We start from the raw sequence: 20633 nt of genomic DNA on the forward strand, positions 1-20633 counted from the left end.
TCGGCCCTTTGAATGTGCAATTTCAAAATGTTTCTTTCTCCAAGATTTCTTTTTTACCCTGGCTGGTTGTATTTTGCTTCCCAGAGTTTATGTTTGGTTGTGCAGCTTCTAAATCTAAATCTAAATCACTTGATGCTAATGTCTGAATCAGACCCACCTGATTCATCTTCCTCCATGTCTTTCTTGTTAAGGGTGTAATTAGGGTCATCAATGTCTTTTTCCTAGTCACTGTCACATCCCTCATACTCACTGTCATCTCCCTGGATAATTTTCAGCACATTCTGAACATCAAGTTGTTTCCTGAATCTATTCATGTTATTCTTACTAAAAAAAAGTTAAAATAACCTAAAATAGGACCAACATATGATATCAACATCTCATTTTAGTTACAAGTATGCAAAATAGTTTCAAAATACATTTCATTAACAATGTAATTAATTTTGACATTATTTTTATGTTTATATTTGTTAAAATATGCTTTGAAATGAGCAGCAGAAAATATATAACAATAAAATAATCGAATCAGATAAATTAATTGAGCAGCTCATTACCATTTTTCTTAATGTGACATGAAAATTCCACCTACTGTTTTAAGGTTAACAGCCCGATGTGACACATATGTCACCACAATATTTTCACAACTGGTTTTATATCAATTTGTTCAAGAAATTTATTAAAATCAGGTTAAGTGTAATCTAGGATATGCTATTAAAACATTAGAATTGTTGCATGGGTTGAAACATACCTTTAGTAACAAAAACAAGTGTTTTTAAAAATTGCTGACTCTGCAACATGTGCTAACCAGATAGGCCATCAGTTTGGAAATGTTGCCATGGCAACAAAAATGCACACACATGACTGAACATGGGTGTTCCTTATATGTCACTAAGGGACGTCCTGAGTTGAAAGTAAGGGATAATGCTTAAAAAGTGTTTGTGACACCCGCGTCACCGCGGGTTCTTATGGGTTAAACTATCGTAAATCTTGAAAGCTTTAGAGCACAGACTTAAGTTTGCTTTCTTTTCAAAGACGACACTTGGCAAGTTATTGCTGAAGTGAAAAAAAGTTAATTTTTTTTAAAAACTTTTTACGTTTAATATGAAAAAATGCACAACAAATATTATTTTCAATTTTTAATTTTTAAAACATGTTTTTACTCTAAAACTGCATGCAAATCAAAGCTGTAAATCTAAACAAGTTGTGCTCCAAATATGAGCTTGATATCTCAAAAAAATAGCTTTCAGTAAGATTTTGTTTGGGCACAATACCAAAAGTTTTCAATAGATTAAATTCGTCTCTCATTCATTTCCAATGCGCTCATTTTTAACCGCGAGGAGTACAAGCGTGACTGTTTTTTTCAGGACCTTTTCGACTCATGTCCGTGAATTTTTTTTTTTTTTTTTTTATGTGTTCACAAAGCAAGTGCCAAAACCTTTACCCAGTTTCGTACCATTCCGATGAAGTAAAAAATTCTAAACAAACAAAACGTAAAAATTTTGGGTCAAAAATGAGAGAGATGTTACCTTCACATAGACCATGGGCAGATTCTGCTTGGCTCTGCTGTAATGTCTGGCCACTCGGTACACGTTTTCAGGCACGTAGTCCATCACCAAATTCAGATACACCTCATCTTTCTGTGGATGTGAAGAAAAAGACGAGGGAGTGACAAAAGAAAGAGTGTTTGATATCTAGAAAACATCTTTATAGGTTGATTATGGGTTACAAGCAGGGTTTGAAATTAACACTGTAAAATCACTAGCCAATTTGGCGTGTTACTTAATGTTTACTTTGCAGGGGAAGTTTGTGTAAGCCAAATCTGCGCAGATTTAGCACAAATACTCAATTCGTGAGACATCATGATAAATACAGCCTATTGCGAAGCCATATCTGGCTTACTTGAACATGCCCGTCACTACGCAACAAATAACGGTGCGCTTGTTCATTTGCATTGAAGAAATAGCGAAGATTAAAAAGCATTTGGTTAATAGAAAAGACATGTTATTTTCCAACATCCTAGATTTTTTTATGTTCTTTGTACTGTATTGATCTGTCCACATAAAATACATTTTTTGGTGACGAGGATGAAAGAGGAGGGGAGGAGACTGCTGGGTGACAGGATTTTGTTTGAATAAGAAATGAATGTATGAATATATATATATTAATAATAATAATAATAATAATAATAATATTATATATATATATATATATATATATATATATATATATATATATATATATATATATTCATACATTCATTTCTTATTCAAACAAAATCATGCCATCCAGCAGTCTCCTCCCCTTATATATATATATATATATATATATATATATATAAAATCTGTGACGTCGTTAATAGCCAAATTGTCTGGTGAGTGAAAAAGTTAATTTCAAACCCTGGTTACAAGCAATGATCAAAATAGATGTACAGTCTCAAGTGTGTGTTTACTAGCTATAATATATATATATATATATATAAAACAGCATCAAAAGTGGTTCACTAGATTATCCAGTAATATATAAACTTTACTATGAGGTTATGTATTAATTGATTGATTTATTAATTAATAAGCCATTTTTGGTATTACCATTTAGCCATTAATTTAATATTAAATATAACAAACCATTCCATTGATATACATTACCATTCAAAAGACTGGGATCTGTAAAATTATTTTTGTTTTCTTTGAAAGAAATAAATACTTTTATTCAGCAAGGATGAATGAAAATGATCAAAAGTGACAGTAAAGACATTTATACAGTTCCAAAAGATTTCCATTTCTATTCATCAAAGAAAAAAAAAAATATATATATATATATATCAATATATAAATATATATCCTGAAAAAATATATATCACGGCTCCCACAAAAATATGAAGCAACACTGATTATAATCAGAAATGTTTCTTGAGCATCAAATCATCATATTAGAATGATTTCTGAAGGATCATGTGACACTGAAGACTGGAGTCATGATGCTGAAAATTCAGCTTTACCATCACAGGAATAAATTACATTTTAAATTGGTTGATCGCCTTGATTGTTCACAGGTGTTTCTTATTAGTCATTAGGGTACTATACGGTTATCCGGACCACATGTGATGACCTACCCCAACCCCGCCCCTAAACCTACCCGTCACTGGGGTTACGACCAACCAAGAGCGGTTGTGGTCACGTTTGGTCAGGTGTGGTCCGGATAACCGTATAGTACCGTCATTAGTCTTGGTGTTTAAATAGCCCTCAAGTTTCCATTGTATCTTGTCTAGATTTGTTTGATTCTCATGTAACCAGGTCAAATTCATGTTTTTGTCGTGTCGTGTCCGTTGCCGTATCGGTATAGTGTTTTATTTTTAGATTTGTTCATTTAATTTGTTTCTTGAATGCTTCAGTTAAACACACCTACAGTAGCTGAAAAAATAAAGCACTGTTTATTTCATTTGTATATTATATGTTGTGTATATGTAATGTGTATGTTTGTTCTTATCTTTTAATAACGAAGAAAATAATGACAACGATTTTATCTTCACCACTTTGTCCTGAATATCTGCCATTCTTTTTTATTTGATATTTGAGGCTGTTTTTAAAATAGGGACATTAGTTTGGCTGTAATGCTCAGTCACTTGCAAAATAGTAAAGCCAACATGAAAAAGAATTGTGATAAAATCATGATTTTCCTGAAAAATATTGTGATCTGATATTTTTGCCATATCGCCCACCCCTAATATTCAAATTAAAAAGTTATTTTAAATTGTAATAATATTTCACAATATTACAGTTTTCCTGTATTTTTGATCAAATAAATACAGCCTAAAAAATTCAATTAAAAATATTACAGACCCCAAACTTTTGAACGGTAGTGTAATATTTGGGGGACTTTGGTCTGAGACTCATCACACATGAGACACATTGACTATTTAAACAGTCATGATTTCTCTCTCTTTTCCCCCAGAGACAAGAACTCCTTAATGTAGCTGGAAAATGAACCAGCCAAAGGGACTGAGCCATTTCCTACCTCGCAACTATGAGATCGGCTCTGCAATTGTCCTGTGATTGGCCGAGTGTTTTCTGAGATGTGCTGTGATTGGTTGTTCATGCACGCATACAAATTCTTAGATAAAAGAGACGGCTAAATCACAAATATTGATATCAAGGCTCCATGCTGGTGCTTTCATACAGGTGATAACTAAAGACAAGCGTTTTACAGATTTTAAAATACAGTGATAATTTTATACGAATTTTATATAGAATTTATAAAACGAGGTATGCTATTGCTCCTGATTGGTCAATACAGCTTTCCAACCATGCCAAAATGCATGATATAGTAACAAAGCCTCTGTGATACAAGCATACTGCATAATGTGTAGTATGTACAATATACTGGTGCATATTATATTTAAAAATATTTGTGAAACTGCAAAATATGCAATGTTGACGACACAACTTTAAGATGTAGCATGTTTGCACAAATACACATGAAAATCATTAGCTAAAATATGCATAAAGAAAATAATTATACCCCCATTAAGATTGATTGATTGACTGACTGAACTATGTTCGAAAAAAAGATTCTACGGAGCCCCTAAAGGGACATGAGAAAAGATACATTTCAATGCTTTTGCCTTCTCTCGCAATTTTATAGTTGGGTAATTATATTGTAAATAATTTGCGGGCATCATGAAGCCGCAAACAATATGCGGGGTATTTAAATCACTTTTGAATGCACGCTCGCTTGTTACTTTCACTTTCTAATTCGCAATCTCATGTACTCTGTGTATAGCAGCGGTAGTGACCACACATTTTACAAGATAAGACATCAATGTCAATGATGCTCAGGATCTGTTGTGCACCAAATCCTCCGCCATCGTCCTGTCAGTCATCTCTCCTTACTATCTTCATGTTATAACTGAAATCTAATGTGATGTAACGACTACCGCAGCAAGCCTGACCATGTCCCTTTAGGGCCTCCGTAGAATACGTTATTAATTTTCCCTGCCTTTCAGGCTTCGGCCACATCCCTAGTCCAATCAAGTATTAAATCAAGACATAGTTAGCGCTTGGAAAGTCAAGACAGGTGAAATGCATTGTGGAATGCAATAGCCGGTTGCAGACTCACTGCACATATTAGTTGCACACTACTGAGTTTAGGTTGCACTGCTGTTCTTGACTATAAGCTGGTGTGATAGTCAATATCCATGAACTTTGATTCAACCGCACCATTGCCAAGAGAGTAAAGAGGTATGTCAATGGGTGAGCGTTCTGTCTGGACAGAGTTACATAACTGAACTGATCCTGTTTCTGTGACACCAGGGGAGCCGTCGGGGCAAAGTCGCAACGGTCAGACACTATGTCACCATGCTGGAATGGAGGGTTAAACCAGTGAGAACAACCCTGCTCTCCCTGTCTGTCAATGAGACGGGCAAAGATACCAGCTTCACAGGCCATAAACATACATAACTGTGCACGTCTACAAATGCAGACATGAATGCTAAATCAACACGTTAATGTATGCCTTGCCGTGGTGGAAACAAATCTCAGTACTCAAGAGGGCATTAGAATTTCCTTCAAATTGCAGCAATATTTGTAGAGTAGTGATTCTTAACCAGTAAGATTCACCACAAAACTTATTATTATCAATGTAGCAGTTGTGCCGCTTTACGTTTTGCGGAAATAGTGATACATTTTTTCCAGGATTCGTTGATGAATATAAGGTTCAAATGAACATTTATTTGAAGTAGAACTATTCACTATTTCACAGTCACTTTTGATCAAGGTAATGCACCCTCGCTGGACAAAAGTATTAATTTAAACGGTCTTTAATTGCAACAAAAAAAATTATCTACCATCCGACCATGCAAACTAGAGCATTTTGTGCAAATGTATCTGTTACTAGCAAAATGGCCATATCCTCAAACCATAAACACATGGTACAAGAAAATATGACCAGACTTGATTGTTTCACGGCACTATTTGTGTCCTGAATTAGAACACTGGTGTAAAATGTGTTTCAGGCCATATAGTGACACTTTAATCCATCATGACTGGCCATTCACTTACAGCATCCTACTTTCTGTAGGCTACCGTTTCTTTTCTTTTACGCCTCTCAAAGCACCCCTCACACATAGAGAAAGATGATGTCTTCCTTTCTGTCTTTGTTACAAAAAATAAGCCCTGCCGTTGTGTGCGAGAATAACTCAAGAGTAACCAAATACCCAACGGCCTCTCATATGTGCATCGGTGTGTACGTGCATCTTAAGGTTAGGAGGATGATATTTTGTGAACTGAACGCGTTTACGGGGGGATAAACAAGGCTTGTAATGATGCTGAAAGTTCAGTTCACAAGTTCATGAATTACATTTTAAATTGACTTCAAATAGAAAAGTGTTATTTTAGATTGTAATAATATTTCACAATATATCTAAAAAAAAAAATCTTATCGACCCAAAACTTTTAAATACTGTAGTGTATTTTTATACAAATAATATATATATATATAAAAATATGTTGCCAAAAATAAGTTTATTATATTAATGAGGCAGTTAAAAGATTGTTGAAGGTTATATTGATAGCTAGCGGTTGAACTGGGTACTGCAGTCCAAATTCAAAATATTGGACAGAGTCGTTTCCCCGCCTCTTCTCCTCAGACTTGATGCTCATGTGGGGTTGCCAGATTGCGGGTACGCAAAAGAAACGAGTGTAATTGACAATGGAAAGCGACGAGCCTTTCACTGCATTCACACGGTGTCGGGATGGAGGGCGAGTCTGAAGCTTGGTGCTGACGTGACCGTCAATAGTGAGAACAGCCAGAGCCCGTCTACGGAGAGCCTTCCCACTCCCTATTAAGTCCTATTGTACCGAATTTTGGTTGTAGTTCCACCAGAGTTCCACTGGGGGCGATCGCCCATGAGTGCAGAATGAATGGGAGTCTATGGGGCTAGACGGCTAAATTTGTCTCTTTCACCCGATTGCCATTGAGAAATCTCAGATTCGATAGTAGGTTTTGCAAGTTCAACATGGGTTATAGGTCGAAAGAACTCTTAAAGTTGAATGAACGAGTACTTATGTCCTTTCGATTTCTTACAGGTTGAGTTGTTGTTGCCCACACTAGCATTCTGCTAATGAACGCTGATTGGTCAGTGAAGGACTGATTACGACCAGAGATACCGCTTGATGGCATTGTGGCATCCGAAGCGGGACCAGAAACAAACAAAACAAAAACTCTTCTAGCACGTGTATTTACCTGTGTCAGCTGTGTTGTCGATGCCTCGAGAGAAAAGAAAGTGCAGAGCGCGAAAGCACCAAAGTGACTGAAGGATTGCCGTAAAGCAGTATCTCTGGTCGTACGATGTGTATGACGTCATTGACAGTTTAAAATAAGTGACTCTAAAAAATCTAACACCCAGCAATGTGTAATTTCTTTGTATCTCCTTTCAAATACAATAATATTATAAATTATATCCTGAGAAAAGTGGATTTTGAGGGGTATAGCTCCATAGACCTCCATTCAGTCTGCACTCGTCCTGTGAGCGCCCTCATATGGAATCAAAGTGGAACTGCAACCGATTTCAGAAGCCGGAAGTGTACTGAGAGTGAAACTTCTCGCCTTATTAGACATTCTCTGGAACAGCCAATCATATTACTTCCAGCTTGGACTGCAACACGCTAGGGTATTTGCATAAAGGTGATCTGATTGGCTGATGCCTGCTTGAAAAGTTGAACATTTTTCAACTTCTGCCACAAGCAACACCAGTGATGCGATGCACCAGAACCCACGATTCAGTTCGGCAACACATCACCCATTCAAAGTAAATGAGAAGTGGTAACGCCAACGCCCCATGTGAATCCACTGTTACGGCATCAGCTAATCAGATTGCCTTTCTGCAAATACCCTAGCGTAGATGCTAGCCAATCGCTAGCCAGCTTTTTTGTGTTGAGTTGCGGTCCAAGCTGTTGTGATTGGCTGTTGTCACTATGACCGTCACGTCATCACCAAGCTTCAGACACGGCATCCATCAACCGTCGACACCGACGTTTACTTTAGCCATCTTCGTTCCACGACGGCCCGCGCACTGTCCGTGTGACGTAATTTTTGCCATCAGGAGGGTCCGTGGACGTCCCCACAGCCTGTCCACGTGCTGCACAATTTTTGTGACCGCGTGAAAGGTGCGCGTACAACAGTGCATCTGCGAGTGGCTTGAGCAGTTGAAAACAAACGCATCTTTCTACGGTCACGGCCAAAGCTGCTTCCCAATTCAGAGGCTGCATCATTCAAAGGACGCAGACTTTAAAGGAAACACCTACGAAGGTCATGATAGTCGGAACGAGCGTTGTTAAATGGGACGGCCTAGCTTACGGAGGACTGTTCTTGCCGCCTAGGAAGTGTGGCAGCTGCCGTTGACGAGTGGCAGAAAGTTATATTAAACAGTGTTCACAAACTGTCTAAACATGTTTACCACGGTCCATTCCTGTATAAAATGTATAAACTACACTGAGATAGAATTCCATCTTATTAAGATATAAGTCAACATTTGAACCATATTTTTTACATTTGTATCATTAGATATTTGAGTTAAAACCTTATACCAATACGTTTAAGTTAAGTTTACGTATAAAAGTGTAATTTTAAACGTAAAAAATATCCTATCGTCACTGGCGCGCAATGAATTCTGGGGTAGGCAAGGCCGTGAAGGATCCATCTGTTGTATCCTTCATTTCACGGGAAACGAAGGACGCATTTGGAGGAGCCTTCGAATTGGGACAGCCTTCATCGAGCAGCAGTGAGGCAATTGGCCTTCGAATTCAGCCATTGAAGGATGCAGCCTCTGAACTGGGACGGAGCATTTGAAAGGCTTGCGTGTGCGAGACAGAGAGTCACAAAAATTGGGCTGCACGCGGACGAGGTGTGCGTACGACTGAAGTATACTTTGAGCTTTAAAGTATTAGTTGATCAGCTAACGCATATGTTTGCAAAGTTTTTATTGCCAGGGCTTTAGGTCGGGTAGAATTTCGGCCCAGTTCGTTTGCAGGCTTACATTGCTGTTTTCTGCCAACTGGCAACCCTCGGTCTCGAAATACTATTGGTAAACTGGACCAAAATCACACAGACCAAAACAAACAACAGACATTCTCGACACAGAACACACATTTCAAAGCAGAATAACTGTTGCAGCATTTTTTTTTTTCAGAGAAACAAGTATTTGAACTTAGCATGTTTCCTACATCTCTGCAAACATAAGGTATTTTTATGCTTTAGTACAGTCAAAAAAATGACACAGAGCGCCTTTAAAAGAGCAAGTGAAAATCTAAACTTCTGGCGAAGGCCAGCAGAGAGAAAAGACATATATACTGTTAAACACTGCTTTAGTCACGGAAAGGCCCTTGATTGCTTTTCTGACTGATGTGACACTTCAATTGAATTCACTCAATCTAAAATGTGAAGGAAAACAAAAGTGTACGCGGATGAAAAGGACTCTCTTTACTCAGTAAAATCCTCATGTTTCACAACCACAATCATTTCCCAAACCGCAAGCAATGCATGAGGCTGCAATCTATATTTATATATGAATGTGGCCCTCCTGACTGAAGTGGACGACCTCTGACATAAACTATGCATATATGAACGTGGTTAGGGTTAGGTTACATTGTGTGGTACCTTGATCTTCTTTCTCGGAAAAGGAAAGAAAAAAGAAGAGGTTGATTTTGGATGTCTGCAGCTTGTATAAATTTACTCTGTAAAAACGTACTCTCAGGTATGTAATGCAATAGTATTCTCGTTATACGATCTTGACAAGACTCTGATCCTATTTGTGTGATCTGTGTATAGATTATACATTAAAAGGGAAGGCTGAACTCTGTGAACTCTCTTCGACACACACACACACACACACACACACACACACACACACACACACACACACACACACACACACAATGTTCCTTTGGTTGGCTGCACAGGAGCCAGAACTTGTCATACAGTAAAAATAGGGCTGGTTTAACAGTTTATCTTTCCATCAATCAAAAGTTTCCTACTGAGCTTTCATTGGCCACTAGCCTGTGACAGGTTTTGCCCCCAGGCTATCGCAGGATTACCCAGAAATCCCATACACAGGTCAACACTGCAGAGCCTGAGCAGCAAGTGCTGTAAATCTCAACAAAAACACCACCCTGCTGGCATAGCAAGTGTCTTCTGCTAAATATACTGTAAGATTGTGCATATTATTTATAGTTCTATTCATAATATGATTTGAAGATGAATGACAACGTTTTGTATATGTGCGTCGCACCATGAGAGGGACATTGCATTCAATTTGTTCATAACATAGTGGAGAATCTCATCAAACAAACAAAAAAGTCCCCCCCCCCCCCCCAAAAAAAAGAAAGAAAAAAATATTTACAAATATTTCTTTATATGTTGAATAAAGAAATAAAATGGCATATTAGAATGATTTCTGAGGGATCATGTGACACTGAAGACTGGAGTAATGATGCTGAAAATTCAGCTTTAGCATCACAGGAATAAATTACATTTAAGTTTTAAAATATATAAAAAATGGAAACCAGTCATAACATTTCACAATATGACTGTTTTTACTGTATTTTTGATCAAATAAATACATTATTGGTAAGCATAATGCATTTATTTGCAGGGTTAAGCAATTAAAAATGTATATTTATAAAAATATACACATAAAAATATGTGTATAAAATGTGACATTTTATTACAAATAAATTACCACCATATTACCATGATACAAAAAACACTTAACAAATGTCATAATATATATAACTATGATATTACATTAATATCGACAAGATATACACATACTTTATAAATGTCATTATATATGACATTACATTAATGAAAATTAGATTTTTTATACTTTTGTGTTGTGTTGTGGTCCAAGCTGGAAGTAATGTGATTGGCTCTTGTCACTACGACGGTCCCATCAGCACCAAGCTTCAGACACGTCCTCTGTCAACCATCCATGTTTACTTACTTTTTTTTTAAAAGTCATTATTAGCAACAGAGTACAAACTCTAGGTAAGAGAGTGTGAGTTTGCTGGTGTCCAGAGTGTATTTAAGTGTGCAAGAGCCAACCCAGTGGGGCTCTGCTGCAGTCCCTCATTATAAAGTCAGGTATCAGACTGCTATTCACTTAGGTTTGCACCATAGGAATACATATCCCATGACCCAGAGCATTTGCTGGGAAACTACTGGGGCCAGCATGTTTGTGGTATAGGGCACTTGATGGTGCTTAGAAAAATGGAGGGAAGAAAAGAAAAGTGGCACTCACTTTGTCTCCGCTGGAGTAGAAGAAGTACCGTAGACGTACGATGTTACAGTGATCCAACTTCCTCATGATCTGTAACTCACGATTCTGATTAAAAAAAAGTATAGACAGACAAAAAAGAAGAGTCATGAGAACTGACATCAATATAAGGCTAAATGGTAAGCAAATGTCACCCATATCACCACAAGGGTAAACGTTAAACATATTTTGGCCTCACAAATCTGACGCACTTGGGCTCATCAGCATGCCTTTCTTAGAAAATCTGAGACACACAACCAACACATTCATACCTTAAACCTTTTATCCTGCAGCACCTTCTTTATGGCCACCAGCTCACCGGTGTCGCAAAGCTTCGCTTGATATACGACCCCAAACGAGCCGTTCCCGATGACCTTTGTGTCCGTGTAGCTGACCTCCTGAGGTCTGTCGGGACCCTGACCAGGGGTCGCGGCCACCGTTGTGACTTTACTGCCATCTTTATCTCCTAAGGAGAGAGAGAGAGAGAAAGTACAAAGTACCATGAATATTCCTTTGTAACTCACTGGTCTGTTTAACACAGTCACATGAGCTCTAGGTGTTAATATCCTCATTAATGTGTGTTCCTGCGCGTGTCAAAATACACCTGAGCTCATTTTCGACTTAAACACATCCGCTTCACACCTCACCATGTTTTCACACCCCTGAGCAAGTGCTTGAGAACATGAAAATGAGGAATATGAGCATAAAATGGGGAAGTGTCCTCAATTATACAGTAGAAAGATATTTTGAAACTCACCTTTTTCTTCTCTGTGAATTTCCATTTCTAACAAGAGTATTTTTATCTCGATTACAAAACCTTTTTTAAATGACCTTCCAATGTAGCAAAGGTCTGGTTTCTTGGTGTGAGCGTCTGCAGTCCAGTAATGGAAAACTGACTAAATAAAGTTTCATGAGTTTTAATTATGGATAATTACTTTCTATAGCAAGCAAATGGGATCTTTAATTAGCACAATGAGAATTTTAATTGGAAACTAAAGCCAGATCATTGTTTAGAAAGTGATCTAGTCCAGGCCAAAGCTGAGGTCATGCAAACTAAATGTCCACTAGGAAATAACATCAGTGACCTTCTTTCACTTTTTATCACCATAAAGTCAAGACATTTTACATAAACCAATCACATTCTCATTAGCTACAATACCGTTCAAAAGTTTGGGGTTGGTACGATTTTTTAATGTTTTTGAAAGAAGTCTCTTATGCTCACCAAGACTGCACTTATTTGATCAAAATGTTGTAAGAAATATTATTATAATTTAAAATAACTGTTAATAACAGCATTTATTTGAAATATAAATATTTCGCAACATTATAAATGTGCTTACTGTTACGTTTGATCCATTTAATGCATCCTTGATTAATAAAAGTACTAATTTATTAAAAAAATTAAAAATTTTGAATGGTAGTGTACATTTGCAAAGCATCATAATATGATTACATTAACAAACATTTTAATTATGCATGAGAATGATTCATTTTATGACCAAACAAACAAAGTTTATGTTTCTGAAAGGTGAGACAATCACATTTATGCTGTGTTTGAGTTTAGAGCAGACTAATTTCTGGAAAACGTATGGTAAGAGAAGCAATTTTGAATCCGTTCTTCAGTTTCTGATAAACACACTCCCTACAGAAGGAAAGTACAAGGTTTTCCTAACAGGTTTCAAAGCATAGACAGTATCATGATTCACTGCAGATCTTCTAGGTCAAGAATGCATGGGTGTTACAAAAATACTCTTTCAAAATAGAAGAAATAATTAGCAGGTGTTAAGGTGTTTAGCAGCCGGAGCGAACTTTTCCGGAAAGTTTGCTTTGGCAAGCTGTTTCGAACTCCCAAAACAAACTCCAGATGAAATTGGTTTCGGCCTGATTTTGCTTGAAATGACGTCACATGAGTCCGTTCTTTAATTTTGCTTTAAGTATATCTGAGCCTTAAAGCATTCCTATTAAGTTTACAGCAAAACATCCAAGTTACTTTCTCAAATAAGTACCACAAGTTCCTTGGTTTCCCATGAGCCCCAATTTGAGAGAAATCGTGAGTAAGTGCAGAGTTGTTGTGTGCGCTGTGTGAACATGATGCTATTGTAGTTCTAGACTACATGTGAACATGCATTTACTCATCTCACCAACACAAAAACAGATTCAGTATTCCTTAAAATGAATAAAAACAGTGAAATGCAAACTTAGAATACTGTATTATGCAATCATGCAAATATGTAAAATAATACAAATATACTTTATGTATTTATTCTCACTTTATTAAACAGTGTCTTTGCTGGTCCAATTCAACCATACCAATAAGCAAAAATGACTTTAGTTAAACATTACATTTTTGGTTAATTTGCATTTGTTTCAGCATGTGGCTTACACTGTAAATGCAAACATGGTATTTAATTAAAAATAGTAAATTGGCCTTAATAATTTTTTTTTCAACCTGCTATTAACACTCGCTTTTAGTAAGTTACTTGTACTTTGAGGTTGAAAAACCTTACCAGCTCAGTCTACTTGAGCTGGATTCATTTAGAAAAAGTAAGTTTATGACCTGTGGGCATGTGCAGATCAGTCCTCTCTACGCTAGACGGCGATATATGGCCACGCCAAGACCCGCCCTTGAATAGCTACTATTGGCTGAAGGAGAAAAACTTAATTTTAAGTCACCATTGTGGTGATCAGTGTTTGTTTTAGTTGGGCTCTTGACCCTTATATCATTAATTGTAGATTTTGTTTGGCTGCTGTACCTGAGTTATAACAGCCAGATGAACAAATAGAAAAGGTGATCTGATGGTGTTGGTTGTGTTTTAACATAATTGTAATTTCACAATCATTTGACCTGATTCACCGAACTCATATAGAGCCCAATTTCTGAGTTAGGTTTACATTATTAATTATAGCAGCACTGTCCTGGTACAGCATATTATTTTTAGGCATTTCAATGAAATCCAATCAAATAAATAATTAAAAAAAACTTTTATTTTTTATTTTTATGTAGGCACACACAGACATCAAGAATTAGCGTATGAATCTCAGCAATGGTGACAAACAGATCACCTCTGATCATAAGCTCATTATTTATTCATGCAGCAATGCATGATGGGAGCCATGAATGAGTTTTGATTGGTTGCACCCAGATTGCACTGCAACATGCTTTATAATTGTCACCATTGTTGAGATTCACAGGCTGATTATTGATGTCAATGTGTCTAAAAACTAAATAAAACAAAACATTTTTTTTGTTTTTTTGTATAATGGAAACTTAAGAAATTCTAAATATTCTGCTTAATAATTAATAAAGTAAACCTAACTAAGAAATTGGTTAAGTGAACTTGAAAAAATAGTGATCAGAACTAAAAGTGTTAAGTTGTAGGTATTTAGTAATTCTAAGTGGGGTTAAATTTATATCAAGCAATCCACACAAAATGAAAAAATTAAGTTAACACTAAGCATGGATATTAAGTTACATGAACATAAAAAAAACGTGCTAGTGGTACTACTTGATTTAGTACTGCACACTTAAAATAAACAAGCTTTTCTAACTCACTAATCTTAAGATCTTAAGAGGCAACGAGTTTGCATACTTTTTTTAAGTAAGGTCAACTAATTACATTTTACAGTGCATTCATTTCACTTTTTATGTGAAAGGGCCTTTAATTTGCCAAAAAAATATATTTTTTTGTTATTAAAAAACAAACGAGCAAGCCCAGCCCAGGTTTGAAAATGTGACACAAAAGTAACCCAACGCATTACTTTACATAAAAAGTAACTAAGTAACACAGCAAGTTACTTTTTAGGGAGTAACGCAATATTGTAACGCATTACCTTTAAAAGTAACTTTCCCCAACACTGCTGAATAGATCTGAAATGAACCACTGTGAACGAATCATTGAACAGATTTGTGAACAAACCATTTTGTTTTTTTAATGAATCAGCCAAAAAAAATTATAATTATTTGTTCATGCTCAGGTAATAATGACTTCAATTTCAGTCTGTTCCTCACGCAAAGCTAACATACAGCTCCAGGACACTTGAAATATAGTACACTAGTTAGACGGGCTAGTTTTAAGGTGCTTTTTGGAGTTTGGCAGATGTGCTGTGTGAGAAAATCTGCATTGTTGCAGTGAACAGGAAACAAATCTGCTGCATGTTTGCCAGTGATCTGAGCCAATTTAAGCGAAATACCACAATCATATGCGTGTGTTTGGCAGGTCAGGTGAGCCGTGGAGTAAAGTGCAGACCGAGCGCACGTTCAGCACGGGGAAATGTGATGAGTCAGAGGGCGTGGGCGTGAACACACGCTCGCACGATGAGCTAGTAAAGATCTGGGCTCCCAAACTTACGCAGCATGGAATTTTAATTGAGTCACGGCCCATTACTTTACCCAGATCATCTTCCCGTCCTGCTCCTCTGACACCATCCAGCTCAGCAACTGACTAGTCATTTAGCAATTCAGATAAACCGAGGCATTTAATATAAGACACAGCTTAGCTTAATCCTCTCCCGTCTAAGAGACGTAGCTTTCATCATTACGGCTAGAGCATTAACCACATTATCTCACATACAAAATGATTATCCCTCACCATCCGCAGTGATAAGAACAGATGAAAATGAAGTGATCATGAATAAACATGAACTGATTATGAATATCTAATGATCAGCTCTGCAGAATTTAAACACGGCAGTTTTACACATCAACCTTTACTTCTTAGTTTTGTTTATATTATAATGAACATCAGGTTGGCCGTCATAAGTAACTTAATAAACATAAAAACAGGCACATTTGTTGAACGCATTCAATGGCTTGTGCTTAGGGATGCGCTGATATATTAAAATCCTGGCTGATACCGATAAGCCTATATTTATTTTTATTTATGTCATGGCCAATAAATACTGGTAAATGGCTAATATTAAAAATTCTATCATTTTCCATTACTAAATTAAAAATAATACTAAAAACTAAAACAATTCATTGCACAATTAATTATTCAATATCTGATACCAATATGTCAATCTATAATTTTTTTGTCCACTTTTAAAGTAGGCCTACATATTTTAATGTTAACAATATATTAATGATCAACACCAGTACAATTGCCTCAATGGACAGACTTCCGTCCCCCACAGGCTCGTTTTCATACACGTTAAATAGACATCTATCCTAAGATGGTCTATAATAGCTCTAAATAGGATTAAAGGCCTAATTTGCTTTGACAGGTTCACAGTATTTTCTTTAATATGAGCTATGAAATGCAATTTCACGGCTATAATGAATGGCCTGCTGCTGTTCTCTGACATGCATGTCTAGACAGACTATTTGCCGCATGACAGTAATGAGAATGTCACATGGTCAGGTGTAGCCCCTCTTTAGGACACACCCTGTGGAGGAAGGCATGCTGCCTCAGGCCTGGGCGTTGCTAATGGCAGCAGGATGAGTCAGCTGGTAAAGCTGACGCTGCGAGTCATTTGCTGTCAGCTGATTAGATCAATGCCAAGCACCACCGGTACATACTCTCACATACATGCACAATATTCAAAATGCAACACCCCAAATATCAAAAGCAAAAAATAAATGGTATTTTGTATACACAAAATGATGACTATTTCATTATATGGCTTTTTTATTATTTCAATTTAAATGATTTTAATTAATTATATTAAATTATATTTAAGCCAATTTACGGACATTTATAAATATATACACTAAAGTTCAAAAGTTTGTAGTTAGTAAAAAATAAATAAATAATGTTATTAAAGTTTATTATGCTAAAGCAATGTTGAATTAATTTGATCAAAAATACAATCAAACTTTGTTTTGGAGCTTTCCTATTATAATAGGTTTTCATACATCCAAGGTCAAAACACACTTTAACTTTCTCATAATGTTCATTGCAGCATCACCTAATTTCTCAAAGAGTCTGAAAATGGATCGTCCAAAGATCCGGTCTTTTAAACCTACCCTTTCACAGCCTACTCTGCTCTGATTGGTCAGATGGCCCAGTCTGTTGTGATTGGTCTACTCTGCTCTGATTGGTCAGATGGCCCAGTCTGTTGTGATTGGTCTACTCTGCTCTGATTGGTCAGGTGGCCCATTCTGTTGTGATTGGTCTACTCTGCTCTGATTGGTCAGACGGACTAGTCTGTTGTGATTGGTCAGATGGCCCAGTATGTTGTGATTGGTCTACTCTGCTCTGATTGGTCAGACAGGCTAGTCTGTTGTGATTGGTCAGATGGACGGGTCTGTTGTGATTGGTGTACTCTGCTCTGCTTGGTCAGATGGCCCAGTATGTTGTGATTGGTCTACTCTTCTCTGATTGGTCAGATGGATGGGTCTGTTGTGACTGGTCTACTCTGCTCTGATTGGTCAGACAGACAAGTCTGTTGTGATTGATCTTCTCTGCTCTGATTGGTCAGACGGACTAGTCTGTTGTGATTGGTCAGATGGCCCAGTATGTTGTGATTGATCTTCTCTGCTCTGATTGGTCAGATGGACTAGTCTGTTGTGATTGGTCAGATGGCCCAGTCTGTTGTGATTGGTTTACTCTGCTCTGATTGGTCAGACGGACTAGTCTGTTGTGATTGGTCAGATGGACGGATCTGTTGTGACTGGTCTACTCTGCTCTGATTGGTCAGACGGACTAGTCTGTTGTGATTGGTCAGATGGCCCAGTCTGTTGTGATTGATCTTCTCTGCTCTGATTGGTCAGATGATCCAGTCTGTTGTGATTGGTCTATCGCTTACAGCACGTGTTGGAAATAAAACGCCTATTACCATATCTGAATTTCAGCTCCAGAGGCTTCCTCAGCGCTTCATACACAGTGATAAGAACAGTAACGATGGCATCAGTTTTACCGTATCAATTCCAGCCCGAGTCCTCATGCTTTTGAAGTGCATGCAAAGTGGATTCGCATCATGTCGACAATTTCAACCGAACTCTTACAGGCCTCAGCAGCAACTACAGAGTTTAAGGGCGGGGCAAAGTACTGTAGACGTTGTTCGCGGGCAGCCAATGAAGACCATAGATGGCATTATGCAAATTGTTACAATGTTACGTAGGTATCTAACAGGAAGAACTGCTGATGACTCGTTTCAGAGGGTCAGAATTTCTGACCCTCTGATCAGAATCGATAATTTCTTTTAGGAGACACCAACTTTATGTTGCACACTTTGATCTTTAAAACTTTGCAGACCTTTTACATTCACAAATAGCTATATTACACTCTGCATAAAAGGTAATATTTGAAAAGCTTAATAGGAGCACTTTAAAATGAAAAGTTTCTAAAAAAAAAATTTTCACAGCAATGCCATAGAAGAACTGGGTTTGGTTCCCAAAAAACCAGTGAACAGTTCTTAAAATAACCTTTTTTTTTCTTGACGTGAAGAACATTTTAATAATCTAAAGAACTTTTTTCCACTATAAAGAACCTTTAGTGGAATGAAAATGTTCCATGGGTGTTAAAGGTTATTTATGGATCCATTGAAGCCACTAAAGTGCTTTTTTTAAAGTGTGCATAATGTGTTAAGAAAAATACAAGCTGCACTGAGTTTCCATTATAGCTGAGCACCATTACACTGACAGGGATGTGTTAAGTGCTGGACAAAGTGTCAGTCCACGTGTCCTCCCCTATTGTGACACAACTGTAGATAGGCTGTGGAGACATTTGGAAAAGGGATAGAGTCAGAGGTGAGTCACACACATCTCTCTGATCCTCCTTTTCTGAGAAGCACAGTGGTGAGATACACATCATTAGTGCAGGAAATGAGTGATCCAGCTGGGCTGAGGCTCAGGAGACAGGCCTGTCAATCAAACCACGGGGGCACGAGTTCAAAGAGTGAAAATGGACATTTGTACAGCTCGTGCAGCTATGCAAACCTCATCCAGTTAGAAAGTAAGTGAGATATCAAGCTATATAGTAGTAAGCTATGCCTCAAGACATTCACGGTCTTATAAATCAATACCTATTCAAGGATCTCAGGGCACTAAAACAAGCCATGAGCTCATCGTCCATGTTAAAACAATGAATCAATCCAGCTAATGACAGCCCTCAAATGACAGATCTATGTGGTCACAGGAACATTCAGATTAATTTCAGAATAGGATTACATATGTGTCATGTAATTGTGCCAACCAAACCCGGCCCAGTATAAAACACAACAGTATCACAACAACTATAATAACCCTGAATCAGTGCTGACATGATGTGTATATGACAAAATTATGATTAATATCTCGAAATTCTTGTGCAAGTAAACAGTCATTGTCTATGCTGAAAAAAAAAGGTCTGGGCACTGCAATCTCCCGGCTATAAAACTACTGAGCTGTGCAATGATGCCCAAGCAGGGTGCTTCCTTAATGCACAATGCAGCAAATGTATTTCCATTGAGTAGATCTGATAATAAGAGACAGGACCTGACCCATCCCTTGAGATCCAGGCAGCACTACATTAGGGGATAGATTACATGGCAGATGCTCACAAACTGTATATCATACACATCACCAATTGAGCATTTCTTGTGTTTCTATTGGTGTTTGGCTGAGAAAGATCATGATATGAGATACAGAGGAGATGATAATACTTACTGCTGACTTTCATGTTACCAAAGGCTGAAGGCTGCGACACTGGCTTGCAGCTCTCCGCAAATGAGGTGGTCCTAGGCCGGCCTGACATCTCCAAGATCCCCTTACTCTTTAACCACGATCCTTATAGGCTCCTAACACAAGAGTAAATGTCTGGATCACCCCCAAAAAAAGCTTCTGTTTGCGCAAATGAAGGACAACTCCAGTGTAGCTCTTCTAATGCAATGAATTCAGAGGTGGTCAGAGAGATGAAGATATCCGTTCTTTAATACGCCGTTTAAAACACTGCACAAAACAAATGTTACAAATTAGTCCCCGTCTTAGAGTTGCCGATGATAAAGTCACAGGAAAATGTCTATGGAAAGCCAAAATCACATTGTCTTGAACACACATTCAGCCTATCTCAGTTCATATATCGGCATATCCAGATCGCAGAACTGTTATCTCGCATGCGCATATGTTAAATCTAATGGGATCAGATAAACTTACTCGATTATAGTTTATCTTTCACTTTATATCCTGCAGATGTTACCGGCGTGTATCGGATAAAGCTGACACCGAGACTTGCCATGACCGCATCAGTCCTTGAATAATGATCTAGATCCGATAAAACGCAAATTATTCAGGCTTCTTTCTTCTAAATGACAGGACGGGTGTCGCTAGCTTTTTCTTGAGCCCTCAAAGAAAAAAGAAAATCCCTGATGAGGATGTTCCCTTTCGACTAACACAGCCGCGGATGCCTCC

The 20633-nt window shown here is 37.5% G+C and overlaps 1 protein-coding gene across 1 annotated transcript in view; it reads right to left on the reverse strand.

Moving 5' to 3' along the window:
* The window catches only part of gsk3bb (glycogen synthase kinase 3 beta-b), a 29490-nt gene extending 9489 nt beyond the window's left edge, over positions 1 to 20001 (reverse strand). Inside the window, exons 1-4 of the mRNA XM_084402214.1 lie at positions 19893 to 20001; positions 11578 to 11771; positions 11291 to 11374; positions 1524 to 1634 (exon numbers count right to left, since the gene is read on the reverse strand). Coding sequence (XP_084258340.1) covers positions 1524 to 1634; positions 11291 to 11374; positions 11578 to 11771; positions 19893 to 19980 — 477 coding nt within the window. The 5' untranslated portion in view covers positions 19981 to 20001. The remainder of the gene's footprint in view (positions 1 to 1523; positions 1635 to 11290; positions 11375 to 11577; positions 11772 to 19892) is intronic.
* Between the last annotated feature and the right edge of the window lie 632 nt (positions 20002 to 20633).

This window comes from Rutilus rutilus (genome assembly GCF_951802725.1).
Source record: "Rutilus rutilus genome assembly, chromosome: 2".
Lineage (NCBI taxonomy): Eukaryota > Metazoa > Chordata > Actinopteri > Cypriniformes > Leuciscidae > Rutilus > Rutilus rutilus.